This window comes from Athalia rosae, chromosome 4, assembly GCF_917208135.1.
Source record: "Athalia rosae chromosome 4, iyAthRosa1.1, whole genome shotgun sequence".
NCBI classification, from domain to species: Eukaryota; Metazoa; Arthropoda; class Insecta; order Hymenoptera; family Athaliidae; genus Athalia; species Athalia rosae.
The window spans coordinates 7,662,705-7,687,778 of NC_064029.1; the positions used below are offsets into that span (position 1 = coordinate 7,662,705).

The 25,074-nt window shown below is 44.3% G+C and overlaps 1 protein-coding gene across 50 annotated transcripts; it reads right to left on the minus strand.

Moving 5' to 3' along the window:
- Positions 1–94: 94 nt before the first annotated feature.
- LOC105692596 (collagen alpha-5(IV) chain) lies at positions 95–24,720 on the minus strand. Of its 50 annotated transcripts, none has more exons than XM_048654786.1 (79): positions 24,566–24,720; positions 15,776–15,896; positions 15,267–15,665; positions 15,061–15,144; positions 14,886–14,969; positions 14,713–14,796; positions 14,541–14,624; positions 14,367–14,450; positions 14,195–14,278; positions 14,020–14,103; positions 13,845–13,928; positions 13,673–13,756; positions 13,499–13,582; positions 13,327–13,410; positions 13,152–13,235; positions 12,980–13,063; positions 12,805–12,888; positions 12,633–12,716; positions 12,461–12,544; positions 12,286–12,369; positions 12,114–12,197; positions 11,939–12,022; positions 11,767–11,850; positions 11,592–11,675; positions 11,421–11,504; positions 11,249–11,332; positions 11,078–11,161; positions 10,906–10,989; positions 10,731–10,814; positions 10,559–10,642; positions 10,387–10,470; positions 10,215–10,298; positions 10,043–10,126; positions 9,871–9,954; positions 9,696–9,779; positions 9,524–9,607; positions 9,349–9,432; positions 9,177–9,260; positions 9,005–9,088; positions 8,833–8,916; positions 8,661–8,744; positions 8,489–8,572; positions 8,317–8,400; positions 8,142–8,225; positions 7,970–8,053; positions 7,795–7,878; positions 7,623–7,706; positions 7,451–7,534; positions 7,276–7,359; positions 7,104–7,187; positions 6,932–7,015; positions 6,760–6,843; positions 6,589–6,672; positions 6,414–6,497; positions 6,242–6,325; positions 6,067–6,150; positions 5,895–5,978; positions 5,720–5,803; positions 5,549–5,632; positions 5,377–5,460; positions 5,202–5,285; positions 5,030–5,113; positions 4,855–4,938; positions 4,683–4,766; positions 4,511–4,594; positions 4,339–4,422; positions 4,164–4,247; positions 3,992–4,075; positions 3,817–3,900; positions 3,646–3,729; positions 3,474–3,557; positions 3,302–3,385; positions 3,127–3,210; positions 2,956–3,039; positions 2,784–2,867; positions 2,608–2,691; positions 2,436–2,519; positions 1,615–2,229; positions 95–1,537 (listed from the first exon to the last, which is right to left on the minus strand). In XM_048654786.1, exons 1-79 carry the CDS (start codon positions 24,599–24,601, stop codon positions 1,506–1,508), a joined length of 7,419 nt encoding a protein of 2,472 aa, XP_048510743.1. In that variant the 5' UTR covers positions 24,602–24,720; the 3' UTR covers positions 95–1,505. The 50 variants fall into 50 exon arrangements, with proteins under 50 accessions (XP_048510743.1, XP_048510742.1, XP_048510749.1 ...); XM_048654785.1 differs by having other exon boundaries at positions 1,609–2,229; XM_048654792.1 differs by lacking the exon at positions 10,559–10,642 and having other exon boundaries at positions 1,609–2,229.
- Positions 24,721–25,074: the final 354 nt, after the last annotated feature.

Below are 25,074 nucleotides of genomic sequence, written 5' to 3' on the forward strand. Positions count from 1 at the left end.
TGAAACAGTTATTGTATTTCATGTATGGTAAGATTACATCGGATGTTGCTAGTTTCTTACCCCTCCACATAATCGTCCAAAAATTGAGTCAAAGTTTTGCATTGTAAAAATTTATTATTCGCCCTACAAGCTCCGAGGGCCGAAAGACACATTAAATGGAAACATACGAGCTTATAGTTTAATAGAATTACTGAAATTTTACGACCGCATAGTATGAAGGACACTATGGGTTGCATACAGCAACAAATGCTGAAACAATATTACTTATTCATGAATAGGGATGATGAATGAACTTACATTGAAGATTACAAGATGGCTCTTACGAAAAACGTATATTCGAGGCTTCGATCTTACGGAGAAATGGTGAGTTGGCGGCACGTAATTAATCCTCGCTCTATAAATATCGAAGGGGAGTGAGAAAAATTTTCATGACATCGATAGCCTTTTACTGGCCATTCATCAGCTGTCCAGCAGCTGACGGACGGGCACTCTCACCATTTCCACGTCGACCTACCTCAACCTGCCCTCCCTTCTGGCTCCAAGTCATGGAAGTTATTTTAAAAATAACATCCGAGCCGAAGTCTCACGCTACTTTTCTCCTCTTAACTTTTCTTCTGTGAACACGTCTTTTCACTGGTACATTTAAAAATCCGAGATTGGCCTGTTTCAGAGCCGATTTTAAGAGCTCGATATTGGAAAGCTGGTTCAAATCGAGAAACTGGGTGGTTATCTTCGATTCATTCGGTCCGCAGACATTACAGGGATACGGAACTGGAGTTGCGGCGGGGAACGTCGATGTCGTTAGTTCACCGTCTGACTTTTCACCGGGACAAAACGGAACAAAGATAACAGGGATAAATCCCAGCTGTCCGATCAGAGGAGTTGGCGTTGTGCTAGTCGTGGTCAGTGTTGTATCTGTGTTATTCGTTTCGACGAGATAGCAGGGGCAGGCCTTTGGATCTGGGCTCACGGGCGTAGGAACCGTCTTGCGAATCGAAGAACGAGGTGGTTGGACCCCAATGGCACCGATGCTAGGATCTGATTCGAACGGCGTTTTGGATACGGAATCAAATTGCTGGATCATTCGAAAGTTGGGAATGGTTTCTTTCGAGGTTTTCACCTTATCGATTTGGCTGGGGTGATTTTTCTTACCAATTCTACCGAACAACGGAGCAAGTCCCAAGTTATTATCCGCTTCTAGTTGACTAGATGAATTCGGCGAGTCCGTATTCGTATTTATTTCCTGCTGTTCGTGGTAGCTGTTCCGTTGATAGCTCTCTGTGGCCTCGGACTGACCCCGCTGTTGTTGAAATCCGAATTGATCCAATCTTGTTCCGACTCCATCTAGTTTGCCATGCGACTCTACATAGCCTTTAGTTTGTTGATATTCGTTGCGTTGCGTATGATTGCCTTGATGAGATATGAAATGCCCTTGCGCAGGTTTTCCAGATGATTCGGAGTCTGTTGGAAAACCGTCTGGACTAGCTTCGCTCTTTATTTTACGATCAATATGAATTCCTGTATTCATCTGCTGCGTCTGGAAATCATTGGGTTGCTCAGAGTTACTTTTATCCCGTTTTGGGCCGTTTAGGGGATAATTAAATTCACCTTTACCAGGTTGCCCCTCAGGTTCAGTTTGGCCAGCGTTGGAAAGTTGCAGTGATTTCACATCCTGGGAGGATCCAGGTGATTTTTGCGAGTACTTTGAATTGGTTTCGATGTTGCCTGATTGTCTAACGGTTGAAACTGATTTCGAACCATAACTGTATGGATTATATCCAGGTAAGTTGGGTTGGAGTGAGGAACCAGCGGTAATTGGTGCATAAGGCGAGGGATAGTTTTCGTAGGACGGTCGAGCATAGGCTGGCCGAGAAGTTGGTTGAACTCCTGGAACATAATCTGGATCGCCGGGCCAAGGACCATCTGGACCGGGTGGACCAGTTGGCCAAGGACCGTCAGGTCCATCGGGCCCGACATCTCCATCGCCTCCGATACCGCCAACACCTCCGACTCCGCCAATTCCACCGACAGGTCCTTCCCCACCGATCGGACCATCTGGCGCACCTGGATATCCAGGATAACCGGGGTATCCGGGGTCTGGTTGAGTTCCTGGTTTAGGATAGCCGGGGTAGCCGGGGTACCCTGGGTTTGGTTGTGTACCCGGTTCTGGATATCCGGGATAACCAGGATAGCCAGGATAATTGGGATAGCCGGGATAGCCAGGGTATCCTAATGAAATAGAACGATACCATAAGAATACCCGTAACACTACGTTATTCAGGATGAGTCTACAGCAAGATTAAATGAGATTCGATATTTTATCGCAGGAAACACAACGACGAGGAAGAATTGACTTCTGCATCATACAAACGCGGATCAGTATTATACACATATACGTACCTATGTATATCTACAGAGAAGTGAGAAGAACATACCTGGTTTGCCGGGAATAACGATGTCTGGCGTTCCGGGCTTTGCGGGAGTTCCGGGATAATATGATCCTGGTTGTCCGGGAATCGCTACAATGAGAAAGGACCAGAATTGATACATTCTATCGTAGAGATAAAGGTGCGCAGTTGATGAAATATGTTGAAGCAGGACAAATACCTGGTTTTCCGGGAATCACGATATCTGCCGTTCCGGGCTGTCCGGGAGTTCCGGGGTGATATGATCCTGGTTGTCCAGGGGTAGCTGCAATTGAAAAAAGTCGAAATTATCATATGCGGCGTCATCAGGCTTGAGAAGCAACTCAGTTAGTGGGAATTTTGAAACAAGATTAATACCTGGTTTTCCGGGAATGACGATGTCTGGCGTTCCGGGCTTTCCGGAAGTTCCTGGATTATAGGATCCTGGTTGTCCTGGAGTCGCTGTAATTCAAAAAAATCAGGATAAGGACATTGCATCTCAAAATGAAAAGTTGTCAAAATCGCTATATCAGGTACAAGGATTTATTACCTGGTTTTCCAGGAATAATAATGTCTGGCGTGCCGGGTTTTCCGGGCGTGCCAGGATAGTAGGATCCTGGCTGACCTGGAGTCGCTGTGAATTGAAAAGATCCAGATTCGTACATTGTATCTCAGAATGGAAGTGGTCAAGTTGGTTGTATCTAGTGAGAGGAATTCTTACCTGGTTTTCCGGGAATAACTATGTCTGGCGTTCCGGGCTTTCCGGGCGTGCCGGGATAATATGATCCTGGCTGTCCAGGTGTCCCTGCAATATGAGAGAATCAAGGTCAATACGCTGTCTCCACGGGTAGAAAATTCATCTCCTGAGTCGGTTTTAATCAGTCAGTTATAATTACCTGGTCGGCCTGGAATGATAGTGTCGGGCGTTCCGGGCTTACCGGGAGTTCCTGGATTATAGGATCCTGGTTGTCCTGGAGTCGCTGTAATTTGGAAGAATAAGTAAAAGGACATTGCATCTCAGAGTGGAAAGTTGTCAAAATCGCTATATCTGGTACAAGGATTTATTACCTGGTTTTCCGGGAATGATTATGTCTGGGGTTCCGGGCTTTCCGGGCGTGCCAGGATAGTAGGATCCTGGCTGACCTGGAGTCGCTGTGAATTGGAAAGATCCAGATTCGTACATTGTATCTCGAAATAAAAAGTGGTCAATTTGGTTGTATCTAGTAAGAGGAATTCTTACCTGGTTTTCCGGGAATGACGATGTCTGGCGTTCCGGGCTTTCCGGGCGTGCCAGGATAATAGGATCCTGGCTGACCTGGAGTCGCTGTGAATTGAAAAGATCCAGATTCGTACATTGTATCTCAAAATAAAAGTGGTCAAGTTGGTTGTATCTAGTGAAAGGCATTCTTACCTGGTTTTCCGGGAATAACTATGTCTGGCGTTCCGGGCTTTCCGGGCGTGCCGGGATAATATGATCCTGGCTGTCCAGGTGTCCCTGCAATATGAGAAAATCAAGGTCAATACGCTGTCTCCACAGGTAGCAAATTAATCTTCTTTGTCGGTTTTAATCAGTCAGTTATAATTACCTGGTCGGCCTGGAATGATAGTGTCGGGCGTTCCGGGCTTTCCGGGCGTGCCAGGATAATAGGATCCTGGCTGACCTGGAGTCGCTGTGAATTAGAAAGACCCAGATTCGTACATTGTATCTCGAAATAAAAAGTGGTCAAGTTGGTTGTATCTAGTAAGAGGAATTCTTACCTGGTTTTCCGGGAATGACGATGTCTGGCGTTCCGGGCTTTCCGGGCGTGCCAGGATAATATGATCCTGGCTGTCCAGGTGTCCCTGCAATATGAAAAAATCAAGGTCAGTACGCTGTCTCCACGAGTAGAAAATTCATCTCCTAAGTCGGTTTTAATCAGTCAGTTATAATTACCTGGTCGGCCTGGAATAATAGTGTCGGGCGTTCCGGGCTTACCGGGAGTTCCTGGATTATAGGCTCCTGGTTGTCCTGGAGTCGCTGTAATTTGAAAAAATGGGGATAGGGACATTGCATCTCAGAGTGAAAAGTTGTCAAAATCGCTATATCTGGTACAAGGATTTATTACCTGGTTTTCCAGGAATAATAATGTCTGGCGTTCCGGGTTTTCCGGGCGTGCCAGGATAGTAGGATCCTGGCTGACCTGGAGTCGCTGTAATTTGGAAAGATCCAGATTCGTACATTGTTTCTCAAAATAGTAAGTGGTCAAGTTGGCTTCATTTAGTGAAAAGAATTCTCACCTGGTTTTCCGGGAATGACAATGTCTGGCGTTCCGGGCTTTCCGGGCGTGCCAGGATAGTACGATCCTGGCTGACCTGGAGTCGCTGTGAATTGAAAAGATCCAGATTCGTTCATTGTATCTCGGAATAAAAAGTGGTCAAGTTGGTTGTATTTAGTGAGAGGAATTCTTACCTGGTTTTCCGGGAATAACTATGTCTGGAGTTCCGGGCTTTCCGGGCGTGCCAGGATAATATGATCCTGGCTGTCCAGGTGTCCCTGCAATATGAGAAAATCAAGGTCAATACGCTGTCTCCACAGGTAGAAAATTAATCTTCTTTGTCGGTTTTAATCAGTCAGTTATAATTACCTGGTCGGCCTGGAATGATAGTGTCGGGCGTTCCGGGCTTTCCGGGCGTGCCAGGATAATAGGATCCTGGCTGACCTGGAGTTGCTGTGAATTGGAAAGACCCAGATTCGTACATTGTATCTCGGAATAAAAAGTGGTCAAGTTGGTTGTATCTAGTAAGAGGAATTCTTACCTGGTTTTCCGGGAATGACGATGTCTGGAGTTCCGGGCTTTCCGGGCGTGCCAGGATAATATGATCCTGGCTGTCCAGGTGTCCCTGCAATATAAGAAAATCAAGGTCAATACGCTGTCTCCACAGGTAGAAAATTAATCTTCTTTGTCGGTTTTAATCAGTCAGTTATAATTACCTGGTCGGCCTGGAATGATAGTGTCGGGCGTTCCGGGCTTTCCGGGCGTGCCAGGATAATAGGATCCTGGCTGACCTGGAGTCGCTGTGATTTGGAAAGATCCAGATTCGTACATTGTATATCAGGATGAAAAGTGGTCAAATTGGCTGTATCTAGTGGAAGGCATTCTTACCTGGTTTTCCGGGAATGATTATGTCTGGGGTTCCGGGCTTTCCGGGCGTGCCAGGATAATAGGATCCTGGCTGACCTGGAGTCGCTGTGAATTGAAAAGATCCAGATTCGTACATTGTATCTCAAAATGAAAGTGGTCAAGTTGGTTGTATCTAGTGAGAGGAATTCTTACCTGGTTTTCCGGGAATAACTATGTCTGGCGTTCCGGGCTTTCCGGGCGTGCCGGGATAATATGATCCTGGCTGTCCAGGTGTCCCTGCAATATGAGAAAATCGAGGTCAAAACGCTGTCTCCACAGGTAGCAAATTAATCTTCTTTGTCGGTTTTAATCAGTCAGTTATAATTACCTGGTCGGCCTGGAATGATAGTGTCGGGCGTTCCGGGCTTTCCGGGCGTGCCAGGATAATAGGATCCTGGCTGACCTGGAGTTGCTGTGAATTGAAAAGACCCAGATTCGTACATTGTATCTCGGAATAAAAAGTGGTCAAGTTGGTTGTATCTAGTAAGAGGAATTCTTACCTGGTTTTCCGGGAATGACGATGTCTGGAGTTCCGGGCTTTCCGGGCGTGCCAGGATAATATGATCCTGGCTGTCCAGGTGTCCCTGCAATATAAGAAAATCAAGGTCAATACGCTGTCTCCACAGGTAGAAAATTAATCTTCTTTGTCGGTTTTAATCAGTCAGTTATAATTACCTGGTCGGCCTGGAATGATAGTGTCGGGCGTTCCGGGCTTTCCGGGCGTGCCAGGATAATAGGATCCTGGCTGACCTGGAGTTGCTGTGAATTGAAAAGACCCAGATTCGTACATTGTATCTCGGAATAAAAAGTGGTCAAGTTGGTTGTATCTAGTAAGAGGAATTCTTACCTGGTTTTCCGGGAATGACGATGTCTGGAGTTCCGGGCTTTCCGGGCGTGCCAGGATAATATGATCCTGGCTGTCCAGGTGTCCCTGCAATATAAGAAAATCAAGGTCAATACGCTGTCTCCACAGGTAGAAAATTAATCTTCTTTGTCGGTTTTAATCAGTCAGTTATAATTACCTGGTCGGCCTGGAATGATAGTGTCGGGCGTTCCGGGCTTTCCGGGCGTGCCAGGATAATAGGATCCTGGCTGACCTGGAGTCGCTGTGAATTGAAAAGATCCAGATTCGTACATTGTATCTCAAAATGAAAGTGGTCAAGTCGGTTGTATCTAGTGAGAGGAATTCTTACCTGGTTTTCCGGGAATGACGATGTCTGGCGTTCCGGGCTTTCCGGGCGTGCCAGGATAATAGGATCCTGGCTGACCTGGAGTCGCTGTAATTTGGAAAGATCCAGATTCGTACATTGTATATCAGGATGAAAAGTGGTCAAATTGGCTGTATCTAGTGGAAGGCATTCTTACCTGGTTTTCCGGGAATGATTATGTCTGGGGTTCCGGGCTTTCCGGGCGTGCCAGGATAGTAGGATCCTGGCTGACCTGGAGTCGCTGTGAATTGGAAGGATCCAGATTCGTACATTGTATCTCGGAATAAAAAGTGGTCAAGTTGGTTGTATCTAGTAAGAGGAATTCTTACCTGGTTTTCCGGGAATGACGATGTCTGGCGTTCCGGGCTTTCCGGGCGTGCCAGGATGATAGGATCCTGGCTGACCTGGAGTAGCTGTGAATTGGAAAGATCCAGATTCGTACATTGTATCTCAGGATGAAAAGTGGTCACATTGGCTGTATCTAGTGAAAGGCATTCTTACCTGGTTTTCCGGGAATAACTATGTCTGGCGTTCCGGGCTTTCCGGGCGTGCCGGGATAATATGATCCTGGCTGTCCAGGTGTACCTGCAATATGAGAAAATCAAGGTCAATACGCTGTCTCCACAGGTAGCAAATTAATCTTCTTTGTCGGTTTTAATCAGTCAGTTATAATTACCTGGTCGGCCTGGAATGATAGTGTCGGGCGTTCCGGGCTTTCCGGGCGTGCCAGGATAAGAGGATCCTGGCTGACCTGGAGTCGCTGTGAATTGGAAAGACCCAGATTCGTACATTGTATCTCGGAATAAAAAGTGGTCAAATTGGCTGTATCTAGTGAAAGGCATTCTTACCTGGTTTTCCGGGAATGATTATGTCTGGGGTTCCGGGCTTTCCGGGCGTGCCAGGATAATATGATCCTGGCTGACCTGGAGTCGCTGTAATTTGGAAAGATCCAGATTCATTCATTGTATCTCAGGATGAAAAGTGGTCAAATTGGCTGTATCTAGTGAAAGGCATTCTTACCTGGTTTTCCGGGAATGATTATGTCTGGGGTTCCGGGCTTTCCGGGCGTGCCAGGATGATATGATCCTGGCTGTCCAGGTGTCCCTGCAATATGAAGAAATCAAGGTCAGTACGCTGTCTCCACGGGTAGAAAATTCATCTCCTAAGTCGGTTTTAATCAGTCAGTTATAATTACCTGGTCGGCCTGGAATGATAGTGTCGGGCGTTCCGGGCTTACTGGGAGTTCCTGGATTATAGGATCCTGGCTGACCTGGAGTCGCTGTAATTTGGAAAGATCCAGATTCGTACATTGTATCTCAGGATAAAAAGTGGTCAGAATGGCTGTATCTAGTGAAAGGCATTCTTACCTGGTTTTCCGGGAATGATTATGTCTGGAGTTCCGGGCTTTCCGGGCGTGCCAGGATAGTAGGATCCTGGCTGTTCAGGTGTCCCTGCAATATGAGAAAATCAAGGTCAATACGCTGTCTCCACAGGTAGAAAATTAATCTTCTTTGTCGGTTTTAATCAGTCAGTTATAATTACCTGGTCGGCCTGGAATGATAGTGTCGGGCGTTCCGGGCTTTCCGGGCGTGCCAGGATAATAGGATCCTGGCTGACCTGGAGTCGCTGTAATTTGGAAAGATCCAGATTCGTACACTGTATATCAGGATGAAAAGTGGTCAAATTGGCTGTATCTAGTGGAAGGCATTCTTACCTGGTTTTCCGGGAATGATTATGTCTGGGGTTCCGGGCTTTCCGGGCGTGCCAGGATAGTAGGATCCTGGCTGACCTGGAGTCGCTGTGAATTGGGAGGATCCAGATTCGTACATTGTATCTCGGAATAAAAAGTGGTCAAGTTGGTTGTATCTAGTGAGAGGAATTCTTACCTGGTTTTCCGGGAATGACGATGTCTGGCGTTCCGGGCTTTCCGGGCGTGCCAGGATAATAGGATCCTGGCTGACCTGGAGTCGCTGTGAATTGGAAAGATCCAGATTCGTACATTGTATCTCAGGATGAAAAGTGGTCACATTGGCTGTATCTAGTGAAAGGCATTCTTACCTGGTTTTCCGGGAATGACTATGTCGGGCGTTCCGGGCTTTCCGGGCGTGCCAGGATAATAGGATCCTGGCTGACCTGGAGTCGCTGTAATTTGGAAAGATCCAGATTCGTACATTGTATATCAAGATGAAAAGTGGTCAAATTGGCTGTATCTAGTGGAAGGCATTCTTACCTGGTTTTCCGGGAATGATTATGTCTGGGGTTCCGGGCTTTCCGGGCGTGCCAGGATAGTAGGATCCTGGCTGACCTGGAGTCGCTGTGAATTGGAAGGATCCAGATTCGTACATTGTATCTCAGGATGAAAAGTGGTCACATTGGCTGTATCTAGTGAAAGGCATTCTTACCTGGTTTTCCGGGAATGATTATGTCTGGGGTTCCGGGCTTTCCGGGCGTGCCAGGATAATATGATCCTGGCTGACCTGGAGTCGCTGTAATTTGGAAAGATCCAGATTCATTCATTGTATCTCAGGATGAAAAGTGGTCAAATTGGCTGTATCTAGTGAAAGGCATTCTTACCTGGTTTTCCGGGAATGATTATGTCTGGGGTTCCGGGCTTTCCGGGCGTGCCAGGATGATATGATCCTGGCTGTCCAGGTGTCCCTGCAATATGAAGAAATCAAGGTCAGTACGCTGTCTCCACGGGTAGAAAATTCATCTCCTAAGTCGGTTTTAATCAGTCAGTTATAATTACCTGGTCGGCCTGGAATGATAGTGTCGGGCGTTCCGGGCTTACTGGGAGTTCCTGGATTATAGGATCCTGGCTGACCTGGAGTCGCTGTAATTTGGAAGGATCCAGATTCGTACATTGTATCTCAGGATAAAAAGTGGTCAGAATGGCTGTATCTAGTGAAAGGCATTCTTACCTGGTTTTCCGGGAATGATTATGTCTGGAGTTCCGGGCTTTCCGGGCGTGCCAGGATAGTAGGATCCTGGCTGTCCAGGTGTCCCTGCAATATGAGAAAATCAAGGTCAATACGCTGTCTCCACAGGTAGAAAATTAATCTTCTTTGTCGGTTTTAATCATTCAGTTATAATTACCTGGTCGGCCTGGAATGATAGTGTCGGGCGTTCCGGGCTTTCCGGGCGTGCCAGGATAATAGGATCCTGGCTGACCTGGAGTCGCTGTAATTTGGAAAGATCCAGATTCGTACACTGTATATCAGGATGAAAAGTTGTCAAATTGGCTGTATCTAGTGGAAGGCATTCTTACCTGGTTTTCCGGGAATGATTATGTCTGGGGTTCCGGGCTTTCCGGGCGTGCCAGGATAGTAGGATCCTGGCTGACCTGGAGTCGCTGTGAATTGGGAGGATCCAGATTCGTACATTGTATCTCGGAATAAAAAGTGGTCAAGTTGGTTGTATCTAGTGAGAGGAATTCTTACCTGGTTTTCCGGGAATGACGATGTCTGGCGTTCCGGGCTTTCCGGGCGTGCCAGGATAATAGGATCCTGGCTGACCTGGAGTCGCTGTGAATTGGAAAGATCCAGATTCGTACATTGTATCTCAGGATGAAAAGTGGTCACATTGGCTGTATCTAGTGAAAGGCATTCTTACCTGGTTTTCCGGGAATGACTATGTCGGGCGTTCCGGGCTTTCCGGGCGTGCCAGGATAATAGGATCCTGGCTGACCTGGAGTCGCTGTAATTTGAAAAGATCCAGATTCGTACATTGTATATCAAGATGAAAAGTGGTCAAATTGGCTGTATCTAGTAAGAGGAATTCTTACCTGGTTTTCCGGGAATGATTATGTCTGGGGTTCCGGGCTTTCCGGGCGTGCCAGGATAGTAGGATCCTGGCTGACCTGGAGTCGCTGTGAATTGGAAGGATACAGATTCGTACATCGTATCTCGGAATAAAAAGTGGTCAAGTTGGTTGTATCTAGTAAGAGGAATTCTTACCTGGTTTTCCGGGAATAACTATGTCTGGCGTTCCGGGCTTTCCGGGCGTGCCGGGATAATATGATCCTGGCTGTCCAGGTGTACCTGCAATATGAGAAAATCAAGGTCAATACGCTGTCTCCACAGGTAGCAAATTAATCTTCTTTGTCGGTTTTAATCAGTCAGTTATAATTACCTGGTCGGCCTGGAATGATAGTGTCGGGCGTTCCGGGCTTTCCGGGCGTGCCAGGATACAAGGATCCTGGCTGACCTGGAGTCGCTGTGAATTGGAAAGACCCAGATTCGTACATTGTATCTCGGAATAAAAAGTGGTCAAATTGGCTGTATCTAGTGAAAGGCATTCTTACCTGGTTTTCCGGGAATGATTATGTCTGGGGTTCCGGGCTTTCCGGGCGTGCCAGGATAATATGATCCTGGCTGACCTGGAGTCGCTGTAATTTGAAAGATCCAGATTCGTACATTGTATCTCAGGATGAAAAGTGGTCAAATTGGCTGTATCTAGTGAAAGGCATTCTTACCTGGTTTTCCTGGAATGATTATGTCTGGGGTTCCGGGCTTTCCGGGCGTGCCAGGATAGTAGGATCCTGGCTGACCTGGAGTCACTGTGAATTGGAAAGATCCAGATTCGTACATTGTATCTCGGAATAAAAAGTGGTCAAGTTGGTTGTATCTAGTAAGAGGAATTCTTACCTGGTTTTCCGGGAATGACGATGTCTGGCGTTCCGGGCTTTCCGGGCGTGCCAGGATAATAGGATCCTGGCTGACCTGGAGTCGCTGTGAATTGACAAAATCCAGATTCGTACATTGTATCTCAAAATAAAAGTGGTCAAGTTGGTTGTATCTAGTGAGAGGAATTCTTACCTGGTTTTCCGGGAATAACTATGTCTGGCGTTCCAGGCTTTCCGGGCGTGCCGGGATAATATGATCCTGGCTGTCCAGGTGTCCCTGCAATATTAAAAAATCAAGGTCAATACGCTGTCTCCACAGGTAGCAAATTAATCTTCTTTGTCGGTTTTAATCAGTCAGTTATAATTACCTGGTTGGCCTGGAATGATAGTGTCGGGCGTTCCGGGCTTTCCGGGCGTGCCAGGATAATAGGATCCTGGCTGACCTGGAGTCGCTGTGAATTAGAAAGATCCAGATTCGTACATTGTATATCAGGATGAAAAGTGGTCAAATCGGCTGTATCTAGTGGGAGGAATTCTTACCTGGTTTTCCGGGAATGATTATGTCTGGGGTTCCGGGCTTTCCGGGCGTGCCAGGATGATATGATCCTGGCTGTCCAGGTGTCCCTGCAATATGAAGAAATCAAGGTCAGTACGCTGTCTCCACGGGTAGAAAATTCATCTCCTAATTCGGTTTTAATCAGTCAGTTATAATTACCTGGTCGGCCTGGAATGATAGTGTCGGGCGTTCCGGGCTTACCGGGAGTTCCTGGATTATAGGCTCCTTGTTGTCCTGGAGTCGCTGTAATTTGAAAGAATGAGGATAAGGACATTGCATCTCAGAATGAAAAGTTCTCAAAATCACTATATCTGGTACAAGGATTTATTACCTGGTTTTCCAGGAATAATAATGTCTGGCGTTCCGGGCTTTCCGGGCGTGCCAGGATAATAGGATCCTGGCTGTCCAGGTGTCCCTGCAATATGGAGAAATCAAGGTCAATACGCTGTTTTCATGGGTAGAAAATTCATCTCCTAAGTCGGTTTTAATCAGTCAGTTTTAATTACCTGGTCGGCCTGGAATGATAGTGTCGGGCGTTCCGGGCTTTCCGGGCGTGCCAGGATAATAGGATCCTGGCTGACCTGGAGTCGCTGTGAATTGGAAAGATCCAGATTCGTACATTGTATCTCAGGATAAAAAGTGGTCACATTGGCTGTATCTAGTGAAAGGCATTCTTACCTGGTTTTCCGGGAATGATAGTGTCGGGCGTTCCGGGCTTACCGGGAGTTCCTGGATTATAGGATCCTTGTTGTCCTGGAGTCGCTGTAATTTGAAAGAATGAGAATAAGGACATTGCATCTCAGAATGAAAAGTTGTCAAAATCACTATATCTGGTACAAGGATTTATTACCTGGTTTTCCAGGAATAATAATGTCTGGCGTTCCGGGCTTTCCGGGCGTGCCAGGATAATAGGATCCTGGCTGTCCAGGTGTCCCTGCAATATGAAAGAATCAAGGTCAATACGCTGTCTCCACGGGTAGGAAATTAATCTTTTTTGTCGGTTTCAATGAGTCAGTTATAATTACCTGGTCGGCCTGGAATGATAGTGTCGGGCGTTCCGGGCTTACCGGGAGTTCCTGGATTATAGGATCCTTGTTGTCCTGGAGTCGCTGTAATTTGAAAGAATGAGAATAAGGACATTGCATCTCAGAATGAAAAGTTGTCAAAATCACTATATCTGGTACAAGGATTTATTACCTGGTTTTCCAGGAATAATAATGTCTGGCGTTCCGGGCTTTTCGGGCGTGCCTGGATAATATGATCCTGGCTTTCCGGGTGTTCCTGCGATATGAAAAATTTGAGATTGACACGCTGTTTCCTCAGTTTTAAGAAGTATTTTCGTCGTCGAGAACTAATATTTAGTGATGATTACCTGGCGTGCCTGGAATAATAGTGTCTGGTATTCCGGGTTGACCGGGAGTTCCTGGATAATAGGATCCTGGCTGTCCTGGAGTCGCTGTAATTTGGAAAGATCCAGATTCATACATTGTAACTCAGAACAAACAGTGGTCCAGTTGGCTGTATCGAGTGAGAAAAATTTTTACCTGGCTTTCCGGGAATGACGATGTCTGGCGTTCCGGGCTTTCCGGGAGTTCCTGGATTATAGGATCCCGGCTGTCCGGGTGTTCCTGCAATATTAAAAATTCGAGATTAACACGCTGTTCCTCCAGTTTCAAGAAGTATTTTCGTAGTCGAGAACTAATATTAGTGATGATTACCTGGCTTGCCTGGAATAATAGTGTCTGGCGTTCCGGGCTTTCCGGGAGCTCCTGGATAATAGGATCCTGGCTGTCCTGGAGTCGCTGTAATTTGGAAAGATCCAGATTCATACATTGTAACTCAAAACAAAAAGTGGTCAAGTTGGCTGTATCGAGTGAGAGAAATTTTTACCTGGCTTTCCGGGAATGACGATGTCTGGCGTTCCGGGCTTTCCGGGAGTTCCTGGATTATAGGATCCCGGCTGTCCGGGTGTTCCTGCGAAATGAATATTTCGAGATTAACACGCTGTTCCTTCAGTTTCAAGTAGTATTTTCGTCGTCGAGAACTAATAGTCAGTGATGATTACCTGGCTTGCCTGGAATAATAGTGTCCGGTGTTCCGGGTTGACCGGGAGTTCCGGGATAATATGATCCTGGCTGTCCAGGTGTTCCTGCGATATGAAAAATTCAAGATCAAGATGTTGTTCCCTTAGTTTCAAGAAGTATTTTCGTCGTCGAGAACTAATAGTCATTGATGATTACCTGGCTTGCCTGGAATAATAGTGTCTGGTGTTCCGGGTTGACCGGGAGTTCCGGGATAATATGATCCTGGCTGTCCTGGAGTCGCTGTAATTTGAAGAGATCCAGATCCATACATTGTATCTCAGAACAAACAGTGGTCAATTCGGCTGTATCTAGTGAGAGAAATTCTTACCTGGCTCTCCGGGAATGACGATGTCTGGCGTTCCGGGCTTTCCGGGAGTTCCTGGATTATAGGATCCCGGCTGTCCGGGTGTTCCTGCGATATGAAAAATTCGAGATTAACACGCTGTTTCTTCTGTTTCAAGAAGTATTTTTGTAGTCGAGAACTAATATTAGTGATGATTACCTGGCTTGCCTGGAATAATAGTGTCTGGTGTGCCGGGTTGACCGGGAGTTCCGGGATAATATGATCCTGGCTGTCCTGGAGTCGCTGTATTTCGAAGAGATCCAGATTCATACATTTTATCTCGGAACAAAAAGTGGTCAAGTTGGCTGTATCTAGTGAGAGAATTTCTTACCTGGCTTTCCAGGAATGACGATGTCTGGCGTTCCGGGCTTTCCGGGAGTTTCTGGATAATATGATCCAGGCTGTCCTGGAGTTGCTGTAATTTGATGTAATTCAATTCAGTTAACTTGACCTCTGGGTTCACAAAGTATCTCAGTAGACGGGATATGATAGTAAAACAGTTACCTGGCTTGCCTGGTATGATGGTGTCTGGCGTTCCGGGTTGAGCAGGAGTACCGGGATAATATGATCCTGGTTGTCCTGGTATTGCTTTAATTCATAAAAAAACAAATTAAGTTGACTCCATCACTGAGTTAATAAAGGAGACTAGTTGAGTCAATGTTACAAGGAAATCAGTTACCTGGCTTTCCTGGAATAATAGTATCTGGTGTTCCGGGTTGACCCGGAGTTCCAGGATAGTATGATCCTAGATGTCCAGGCGTTCCTAAAACCCCAATCAATAACCATGTAGTAGGTTTTTGTGAGCAAGAAACGTTAAGTCGTCGATTGTGATAATTCATCGTGATGATCTTTACACGGATTCAATTCTATCAGGCGTTAACTCACCAGTTTGTCCTGGCCGATCAGGACGTATTACTACGGGTTTCCCATTGCTTCCTTCAAATTGAGCGCACACCGGAGGGAAGTATAAATCCCTCCACGCCGTCAAGATTCCGTGGTGATCGTGATGGTCGTGATGCTCCCCATCATGATCTTTGTGATCATGATGATGGTCGTGTTCATGGTGTTCGTGTTCGTGATGTTCATGCTCGTGTAAAAATAATTCTACGGTGTCTCCAGGTTGTACAACGCGGTAACCCCATCCATCGCTGAGATAAAATGTTGTCGCTAGTTTACCGAACGGATTAACATATCCGTAACATCCATAAGTTACGCCGTCTGGACCATGTACTTCGTGGTGAAATTGACCATCCGGAGCTATGTCGTATCCGAAATTATACGCACCTGAAATCGACAATTATTCGGAAGCTGTTTCGATAGTCGGCGACATGAGGGAGCAATCTCAGCAACGCCTCATAAGCAAGGCAGATTCGGGAATTTCAATATCTACTCACTGGTATCAAAGTCTTCATTGAAGTATTGTGACTTCGATTGGTCATAAATGTCGTAGACTATTTCTTTGCCTTCCCGATCATCCTGCGCCTGAGTGATTTGCAGCACTATGGCTGCTATCACCTGTAATAAAAAAAAAAAACACGAAATATGATCGTGATTTCGTTACTGATTCCTAGAGGACATACATCTTTCGCTCACTGCGACTAAGCATTTTATCTGTGAATAAAATACGAACAGGTCATAAATTACGAGAGTGAAGTGCACCTGAATGTCTCACACATCACGTAAATCTCGCGTAGTCTTCAAATTTACGAGACGTACACAGTAGGTGTCACCTGCGAATGTCGAGCTGGTCGAGTAATACTGTGAATCAGGCATCCCATATCGATTGTAAGCATTCCAAAAAAACATATGTCCGTTACATCGTTCCTCCGAAGCACGTGAATTGCATTCCGTGTTACTTATCCGCGCGATGCACTTTCCATATATCTACTAGAAATTTTTTTACCTCATAGAGTAACTGGTTTTCAAGCAGCCTGGCACAAGATCATTCAATCTAAGCTTGGATCTTAATCAAACGTGAGATGCACGCACGCAAGGAAAGGATAATCACATTGAGACTGATAATTGAATATACATGGTTCCTAAGTGTCGCACGCACTTGGGCGCTTCTCAACACATAATTGAGAAATTACATATAGCCAGCCAGACATCGCACAGACGTGTCATTGTTATTAGCTCTTCAAGATGATCTCACACCGACAATAGCTCTCGTAGTTGAAAACTCCAGCAAGGATAACGCATTGCGCTGATACGATATTCAACAAATACGAGTCTCGATCGAAGTTCGAAGTTGAGTCTTCTCACGATTGCTAAATGTTTCGCTGTTATTCAAACGGTTCAATCGTATCCTGTTAATGTAATGTTACGTATCCTCAAAATTTCTTTGTTCTTATTCGTTCGAATCGACGAACGCATAACGTACTTCACGCTGTCCCATCGGATATCGAATAGCACGAATCAAGACGATATAAAACTGGCCTTCACAAAAGTAAAAGGTTTGAGATCCGCTCCGGTGGTCATAGGTCAAGAATTATTCTCAGACGACAAAGATTATGTATCTGCAGCTCGGCTGTATTTGGGAATCAATGGAAACGTGCTACACCTTCGATCATCGATGATTACAACCTTAGAAACTTGAACATTGTAACGTGTGAAGCAATAAACGAAAGTAACGATATTCAACACAGATATATTTAGAAGCTCATCTCGAATCCAGCTTTCGCAATTCGATGGTAATTGAAAATTTTCGAACAGTGAAGTCATTGCGATATTTTTTCGTATCTCTATGTTAATTTTTGACACAAGTACAGAGAAGTGATTTCATTCAACATAACATTGGTCCAAAAATCGAAGGATAAATTTTGAACAAAATCTATCGACCTTGCGTGTCACAAGTTGCTCGTTTATGGCATTTGTAATTACAGGGACTGAGGATGCCGTTGGAGCGATTTATACCGGAGTAAAAAACGTTTGGTCGAATTCGCAAGCAAACTTAAAGAGGACTTTGCACGGAGCCCATGGGCATCTCACAGCTATTAGTCGACAATTAGATTTCGAACAACCATGAAATTTCGTGTTACTCGGCCCCACTCAAAAACCGATTTTTACACTCATCTAGACGTTCTATAATGAGAAACAAGCTTCGCGAAAGACGTTCGAAGTCACGTCTGCGTCTAGTCGAAACTTAAGCTACACGTTTCAGCGAGCAATTTACATGAATTACTCAAGGAATCGTAGCACAAAGCGAGAGAACTCGAAGAATTTACATATCAACTTGCGAACATCCGATTCAGAATACGTGGTCAGATTGGCGTATACGAGACAACCGACTATTCTAGTCAAATTGAACGCGCAGTACGATACGTGAAGGGAAAAAATCATGAAATGTGATGAAAAATTTGTGGGAGAGTCAACGAGATCCGTGAATTTCCGCAATCTATAGATGTTGCTTCTTCACGGCGGTACAAATTCTGACTGAAACCCTATACTTATAAATTTTAGTTACAAGAATGTCCCGCATGTTTGCGAAATTTCTCTTTCGTAGTGGATATTTTATTAGCAATCGGCGGCAACACGAGATAACTGTGGTTAGCGTAGCCCACCGAGATGGTAGGTATAAAATATGTCTATTTATAATGCAAAACAACAAGTGCGTATATAGATATAAATGCTAAACGGTGTTAATCTATGCGGCGGCTACAAGAGCTACGAGCACGCTGATCGGTTTTTATGCGGAAAAAAAAAAAAAACAATTCGGAACCGGAATTTTTACGATCAAAAAATTGAGACGAGAATCACAGCGGATAATTAATCGAATAAATATTTGATCGCCGTATAATGGAGAAAGTATCGCTCTGAACAATCGTTATGCCGACCCGATCTGCAGAGACAATGGAAGACGGGAGTACAGTGCACACAATCACATCGAAGAATAATTAAAATGCTGATTACATCCAAATTTTACGTAAATTTAAAACGATTCGTTGATATATTCTTTCATTCCGGCACAGTAAATACTTAGTAATAAATCTCATCGGGTAGCCGTAACTCGTTACCTTTATCTCCGAAAATTCTGAACTGTATCTCTCTCTTCCAAGAATTTCTCGCGTTGTCGAGAGTCAGAAAAACCACGATCAAACGTGTGCTAAGGTATACGTTTTTTTTATTCTTCAAATTCGATTCAACGAAGCAGCTACGATTCGAGCGCGATGGTATGTTCGAGTTTTTCATTTCCCTCGTGCGTTTGGAAGAATTTTTTTTCATTCAAAAGGCAAAACGATATTTTCATCTGATATGCATACTCGAGACTTTCACGAGACAAGTTGGGTGGAACCAGGTGCGAGTCTACATTGTGTTACGGATGTACGCATTATACATACTACGGGCGGACACTCAGCTGTCAAAAAGAAATCTGTATCGTCATTCCGTCACCTCTGAAATCAGAGGCGAAGTTTCACCCCCGTGCGTTGCCCGCCTCGAGTACCGCATAAGCATAACGATAGTTCGGCTCTCGGTGTCGAAGCCTGTCCCAAAAATAAGTAACGTTCCTTCGTCCGTCGTGTCAAATACATCATGCGACACAAAAGTGAAAACGAAAAGAGAAACTTGCGCTTTAATGAAACAAATAAATTATTTAAAATTGATGTTAATTTGAACCACCGCGTTCGGTACCTAAAGACGCGATTCATTTAGCGAACCGACTGATCGTCGACGAGTGAATAACGTCGACCGATTCGATGAACGCGAATACTTTTTCTCTTTCGTTCTTCCTACCCCCAAAGTTGAAAAAAAAATTGAACTTCGAACCCTGAGGTGATGTGAGAGAACCACAACTACCGGTGGCAGAAAAATTAATATTCTATGAAACTAGTTCGTACCAGGAACTGCACTTATGGTAATTCAAAACGTAATTTCGTCGAGACGCATTTCGTAGGAACTCAATGCTTTCAATTGCAATCGATTGGTATCGATTCTGTGTTGGGTATATTTCACCTTGGTACGTTCGTTCTGAAGATTCCAACGACCACGAGGAGACAACAGGTGAGGTTATTCAATTATAGAAAAAGTGTGTTTCAGGTGGAACGATATATCCAATTAAACCAACTTTATTCGCGATAAAATTTTACTGAATTAGACTCGGAAACAATGTCACCAACGTCTCTCGTTTTAACATCTATTTTACCCTTGAGCCAATTGAATCCGAACTGAAAATTTTATTACAAAAATTAACACGTAATACGCGTTGAAAAAAGGCGAAGAAAAAAACAAAACCTCTGGGGGCAGGCGAGTAACTTTCCGACGTAGGTATAACTCGTATAGGTATACAAACAACAAATTAAATCAGCTGTACGTATATTCGGTCCGCCTCCATCGATTTCGTAACGACGTATCAACGCTGGCAACCGAAAGTGAAAAATGGAATATTATACCGCGAGGCATTTGACCTTTGAAGGATGCTCAAGAACTTTAATTTTTTGTTTCAGCTATGATAATGCAATTCGAAAAATCAGAATGTCAGATATTGCCAGCGCGTCGTGTTTTTCACATTTACATCGCAAGTTCGACCCCTCGTCATCGCGATTTGCAAATTTATATCCATGACCCGTTTCAAAAAATTATCCAAATGTCCCCAGCGATTACGCTCCAATGGCTCGCGTCCCTCATATTCACGTAACAACCTTACCCGATTTACGTACAGGATATATATATGCATGCATATTATACGAATCCTAGAGGGTCTTCGCGCCCACCCTTCCTGAATTCATCGTTCCTTTTTCCCCATTGACATTGCCAACTCGGCTACCCACCCCATTTTTTTTTTTTTCCATCTCTTTTTCTAATCACGACCGCGTCTTTACCTGACAGCGGTCGCCACCACGGTCTGAAAAGCCTAATGCATATATATTTTAACTGTCCGCTGTCCAAGTTCCACGATTCCAACGACCCGATAGTGACACCATCCAATTCTGACGTTGAGACGAGTATACCTACTGGTTCAAAATTTTCGGTTTTTCATTATAACGCAATAATTCTTCGAGAGGAAATCACATCTACAGAAAAATTGAGCCCCGGAAAATCACTTGAGTCCTAAATCTGCTCCCGATGGTCAAAGACGTCCGTGAGTGCGTAAAACATGGAGCTCATTTGCAGCAGCTTTCGGGGATTGTTATACGATTCGAAATTAATCCGAGCTTAGGTGTACGCACGTGTCCTGTAATCCGGGGGGGGAGTATTCTCGTCGAGATAATTTTCACTCGACTCAACCGAAACGCTTGGAAAATCTCATTCCAGTAGTATAATTGGACCCGATCTCCCGCTGCGATCGCGATCTCTTTTTTTCTCGTCCCGTGAGGCCACTCGCAGATTTCACATCACTTACAGGTAAAAATTCATATCTCGCTTACGTGTGTACGCGATGAGCGGGAGCTAATAGCTTCTGGCAAAAAAACCGAAAAATAAAACCAATTGTAAGCAAATCCAAGAGAAGAATATATTTTTTATTCCATTACTCTCTCTCCGTCTCTTAATTTTTTTATTTTTTTCTCCTCATTCTCTTCCAAAATCAAACAAACTTACGCAATCGATAAACATGTAAAATACATACCGTGTGTAACACGTATAAATTTTACAGTAGGTATACCATTTTAAATTTTGTCGTTTAATTCTCGACACACGACCACACCCGACGTGCGGCATAACATATCTCCGGTATAATATTCCTCTCCTTTTTTTGCTTTTTGTTGCTCGACGATTACTATTATTATTATTATTGTTGTTATTATTATTGTTGTTGTTGTTATTATTATTATTTACAGTCTGTCGTTGGTGAGCGACCTCGTACGAACCCGAGGGACCGGAGACGAGGAGTAACGTTGCAGAATTTAAATCGCAGCCGTACAGCGAATCTCCACGTAAAAGTGTTGAGCTTCGCGTGGCTCGCTTCAATGAAAATTTTTAATGAAAATACCATCGATAGCGTTATCGATTGATCCCCCGTTATGTATTGTGAACGAGTTTTATTACTACGTGTGAGACATTTGAGAAAACCGAACGAAAAAAAAAAAAAAAAAAAACATGAACAAATGAGAAAAAAATTGACGACTCAGTCAGACGTACAAAGATAGATGTCTGGTACAAGCTATTAAGGAGTGTGATAAAATTAGCCGATCATCATATCGTAAATTTGTTTTTTGTACGGATTGAAATAAAAAATAAGAAAAAAATAAAACAAACCGACAAAAAAAAGAAATATATTTTATCGATGGTGTTAAGTTACCTATATTCAAATATCGTTAACGATCGGATAATAATCCTTGGAACCAATTATCATCTTGGGCCATCAAATGATCCGGTAGCATCGATCGAATAGATCATCAATTACGTTCGGGTTTTTTTTTTTACCTTTTTCGCATCGAATAGACTGAAGGCAATATCTAAAAATAATTATCCGTCAAACGTACATACGTGCGGAGAAAGAAGAAGATTCTGGCCATTCGAACGGCCTTGAAAAAAATGCCCGAAACTTTTCCATCGCGTTTTTGATAAAAATTCTTATTCTTCCGCGCGTAGAGCGCGGATCAGGGCGGATCTTCGGGTCCAACGACTTCGTCGCCGCATCATCTTCAGTGAAAGTTTCGCTGCAAAGTTGCGAAACGACGTATGGTAGGCCGTAATACTGCCGGGGGCGATCCGTCCGGACACCGACCGATACCTTGTTAGATCATAAGCGGTTTCTGACACACTTCAAGTGCGATTGAAAACGAAAATTCATAACGTCGCAGGAATGTCGGCTCTGTCCCGAGCCCTTCTTTTCTTTTTTCTTTCGTCGGATCGAGGTAACGAGAATTACACATTGCAGTAGCGAGTGAAGGTAAATTGGCGGTAATTAATTTGGAAACCGGCTTGAGATTTGAGAGATTTTTTTTCAACGCTACTTATTTTTTACTTCCGTTCGTAAAAATTTTGATCCTCCGTCCGCAGATCGCGATAATGCAGACCACGCGGCTGCGTCGAAGATATCAATAATTAATTGCCGGGTAGAAAATAAGTAGAAATACTTCTCACGATCAGTAGGTTTGTAAAGAAACTTTCTCCCGGTACTGACAATGAGTCAGATGAATCTTATTAGAAATATATTTGTAACAAAATCGGACGAGTTACGTGCGCCACCGAACGATCAATAAATATGTACAGTGAACCAAACGATCTATCGATGAAATTTATGCGGAAGGTAAGTGATGTACAGAAACTAATGAGGCGATAAACCTTGAAACGTAATCACTGCGAAGGTTGGTAGGATTTATGGCGAAGTAAGATCGTGTAAACGAGCGTATGATTTTCATCGCGAGCGAATAAAAATCGTGCGTTAAAAGTACTACATGCCGCAATTGATTCGTACCGTCGAAAATACCCGACCCTCCGAATCTGCTCGGTGTATCGCGGACCGGGGAGGATCGTTTTGCATCACGAATACTCGGCGCACCCACGTGGTTACAAGCCGGAACAAATTGAACGAACGGACTCGGACCACAACCTGCATAACTGCACGGGAAAGGCCCATTCGTATTTACTGCCTTATATCGTATTCCAGCAAATCTTAGCGCGGTAGCTCTTTAACAACGAAACAATCGCCTCGGATCCGGGTCAGATAAAACTTCCGGTGTTAATTGATCCCGCAGAGCGGTACAGAAACCGTACCCGTAATACGGCTGCGCTACACAATGTATGTAACGACAATCGCTCGTTGATCATGCAATCTTGTTAATCGACGCTAATGACAAACGATCATCGATATGGAATCCGCGATGCATTTCATTAGCGATCCCCCTTTTTTTTTTTATTACTTTTTTTTTTTACCGGGGTACGACTCGACGGTTGTAATCAAAGGTCAAGGGCGGTAATAATTGAGTGCGTAAATATTGAGTAAAATTACAACCCGGGCGTGACACAATTTTACCTTGAATTTTTCACCGTCAAATAAAATGTAAACCAAGTTTGTTAATATTCATTTTTATCGGTTCCATCGACGCGTGTACGGTAGAGGTGGTCGTGTCGAACGGTTGGGGATCGTTATAATTTTTCCGGCCCACTGACCACAATGGAATTCTTATACATTGAACATTTATGAATGGGATCTGGTGCACCGGCAGTAGTCAATGGGAACCAAGATCAATGGAGGAAACCTCTCGTTCGCTAGTCTCTACGGCGAGTTAACCTTGATGGGAAAGTTACGACTGCAATTTCTCGCGTCGTTATAAATGATCTAACGTCGTTATTGCACTGTGAACGCGAAGGTATAATAATAGTAATTCGCAGCGATTTACGGTAGCGATGTTTCTTGCGCCGGCGTTCATGTCTCATTTCTATATTTAATTCTGCAGGCATTCGCGGACGGTTCGACACGAATGAAAAAAAAAAAAAAATGAAAAAAGAAATCTAATCAATTATTCTCATAAAGAGATGCGTTTCAGGTGCGGCTGGGAATCGATTGTTTAATGACCATTATCGATAACGAAGACGTAAGCAATGCCAAATATTGGCATTGCATCCAAGGTTATTAACGAATAATTTTCGTTACTATTTTTTTTTTTTTTCAAAACTCAGCGTCTCGCTATCCATATGATTGTTTATTCGGCAATTATTCAATTCATCAGAAGATTCTTTTAGACATTGGATGATGTTTGCGTAAAATCTTAAACCCGATACTAGGCCCCATTACGATTTCGAAAATGTCTGAATGGAAATTAACAACCGTACGATAATTGGTAAGATTTGGCCATTTTTTTTTTTTCTCCAACTTGTCAACATTTTTCTTTTCAATAATTGAGAATGGCGGTTATTTTATTAGACATGACTAACATCTCTGATTACGGCTGATCGTTTTTCATTTAATATACTCAACGCGTGACGAAACTCGGAGTAGGAGGCAAAAAGCCGGAACTATTTTCGAAACGCATCCCTTGAGAAACTGTGCCCAATTGGGCTTGGAAGTTATTCTTCGATCACTGACGAGTAACAAACGACGGTCACTTTCGAATTTTTTCTTTGAAAAATAAAGAACTACAATAAATTTTCAATCCGCACTGTTCAAAACTCGGACATTTTCGATTCACTTATTTGACCTTGGTTCACATATCTTGAGCATCACACTTTCCGGGCATACAGATGAATCGAGGGGGTTTAATGGGGGTATTAGTCCAGATTCAATTTGAGTATCGTGGACCTACCAGGGTGCGGAAACCGGCCTTGCGTCCCCCGTACATCCTCGCCTAGGTGAAGGTTATGACTTCTTAACAATTCATACTACCAGTCCGTTCACTGGTTGAAGATATCGTAAGATTACAGGCTGCCTTGCGTCCAAACTGAAGACTGAAGATGCTGCTTGCGAATTGTGGCTTTTATATACGGGCTGGGGATCCCCAACCTGCAGACGTGGTATTACCGGTACAGGTACCATCATCGTAGCCGTAGTCACCGGCGCCGATTCCGACGCCGCGGTATTGGGAGGGAAATGGTCCACGAGCTCAGCCGCTATTTGTCTAATCTCGATCTAAAGGATTTCAAAAGTCAATGGGAGAATTCCTCGTCGATGGAACGAGTCGACGTTAGCGGAGCGGAGCCAGCTGCGAGGAAAAATGCCTCCGACTATTCGATTTGACGAATGGTGCACCTACGATGCAGGCGATCGGGCAAAGATGGGACAAAACGGGTAAGGTGCACGTTTCGCCGGCCATAT

Bases quoted from the DNA above. Each gene is read 5' to 3' on its own strand.
- LOC105692596 (XM_048654785.1), bottom strand. From the start codon at position 24,601: ATGTACGGGGGACGCAAGGCCGGTTTCCGCACCCTG. The intron at 9,261-9,348 runs GTAAGAATGCCT...TCCAAATTACAG, and splicing joins AATCATTCCCGGAAAACCAG to CGACTCCAGGTCAGCCAGGA. The intron at 5,286-5,376 runs GTAATTATAACT...CTTATATTGCAG, and splicing joins TATCATTCCAGGCCGACCAG to GGACACCTGGACAGCCAGGA.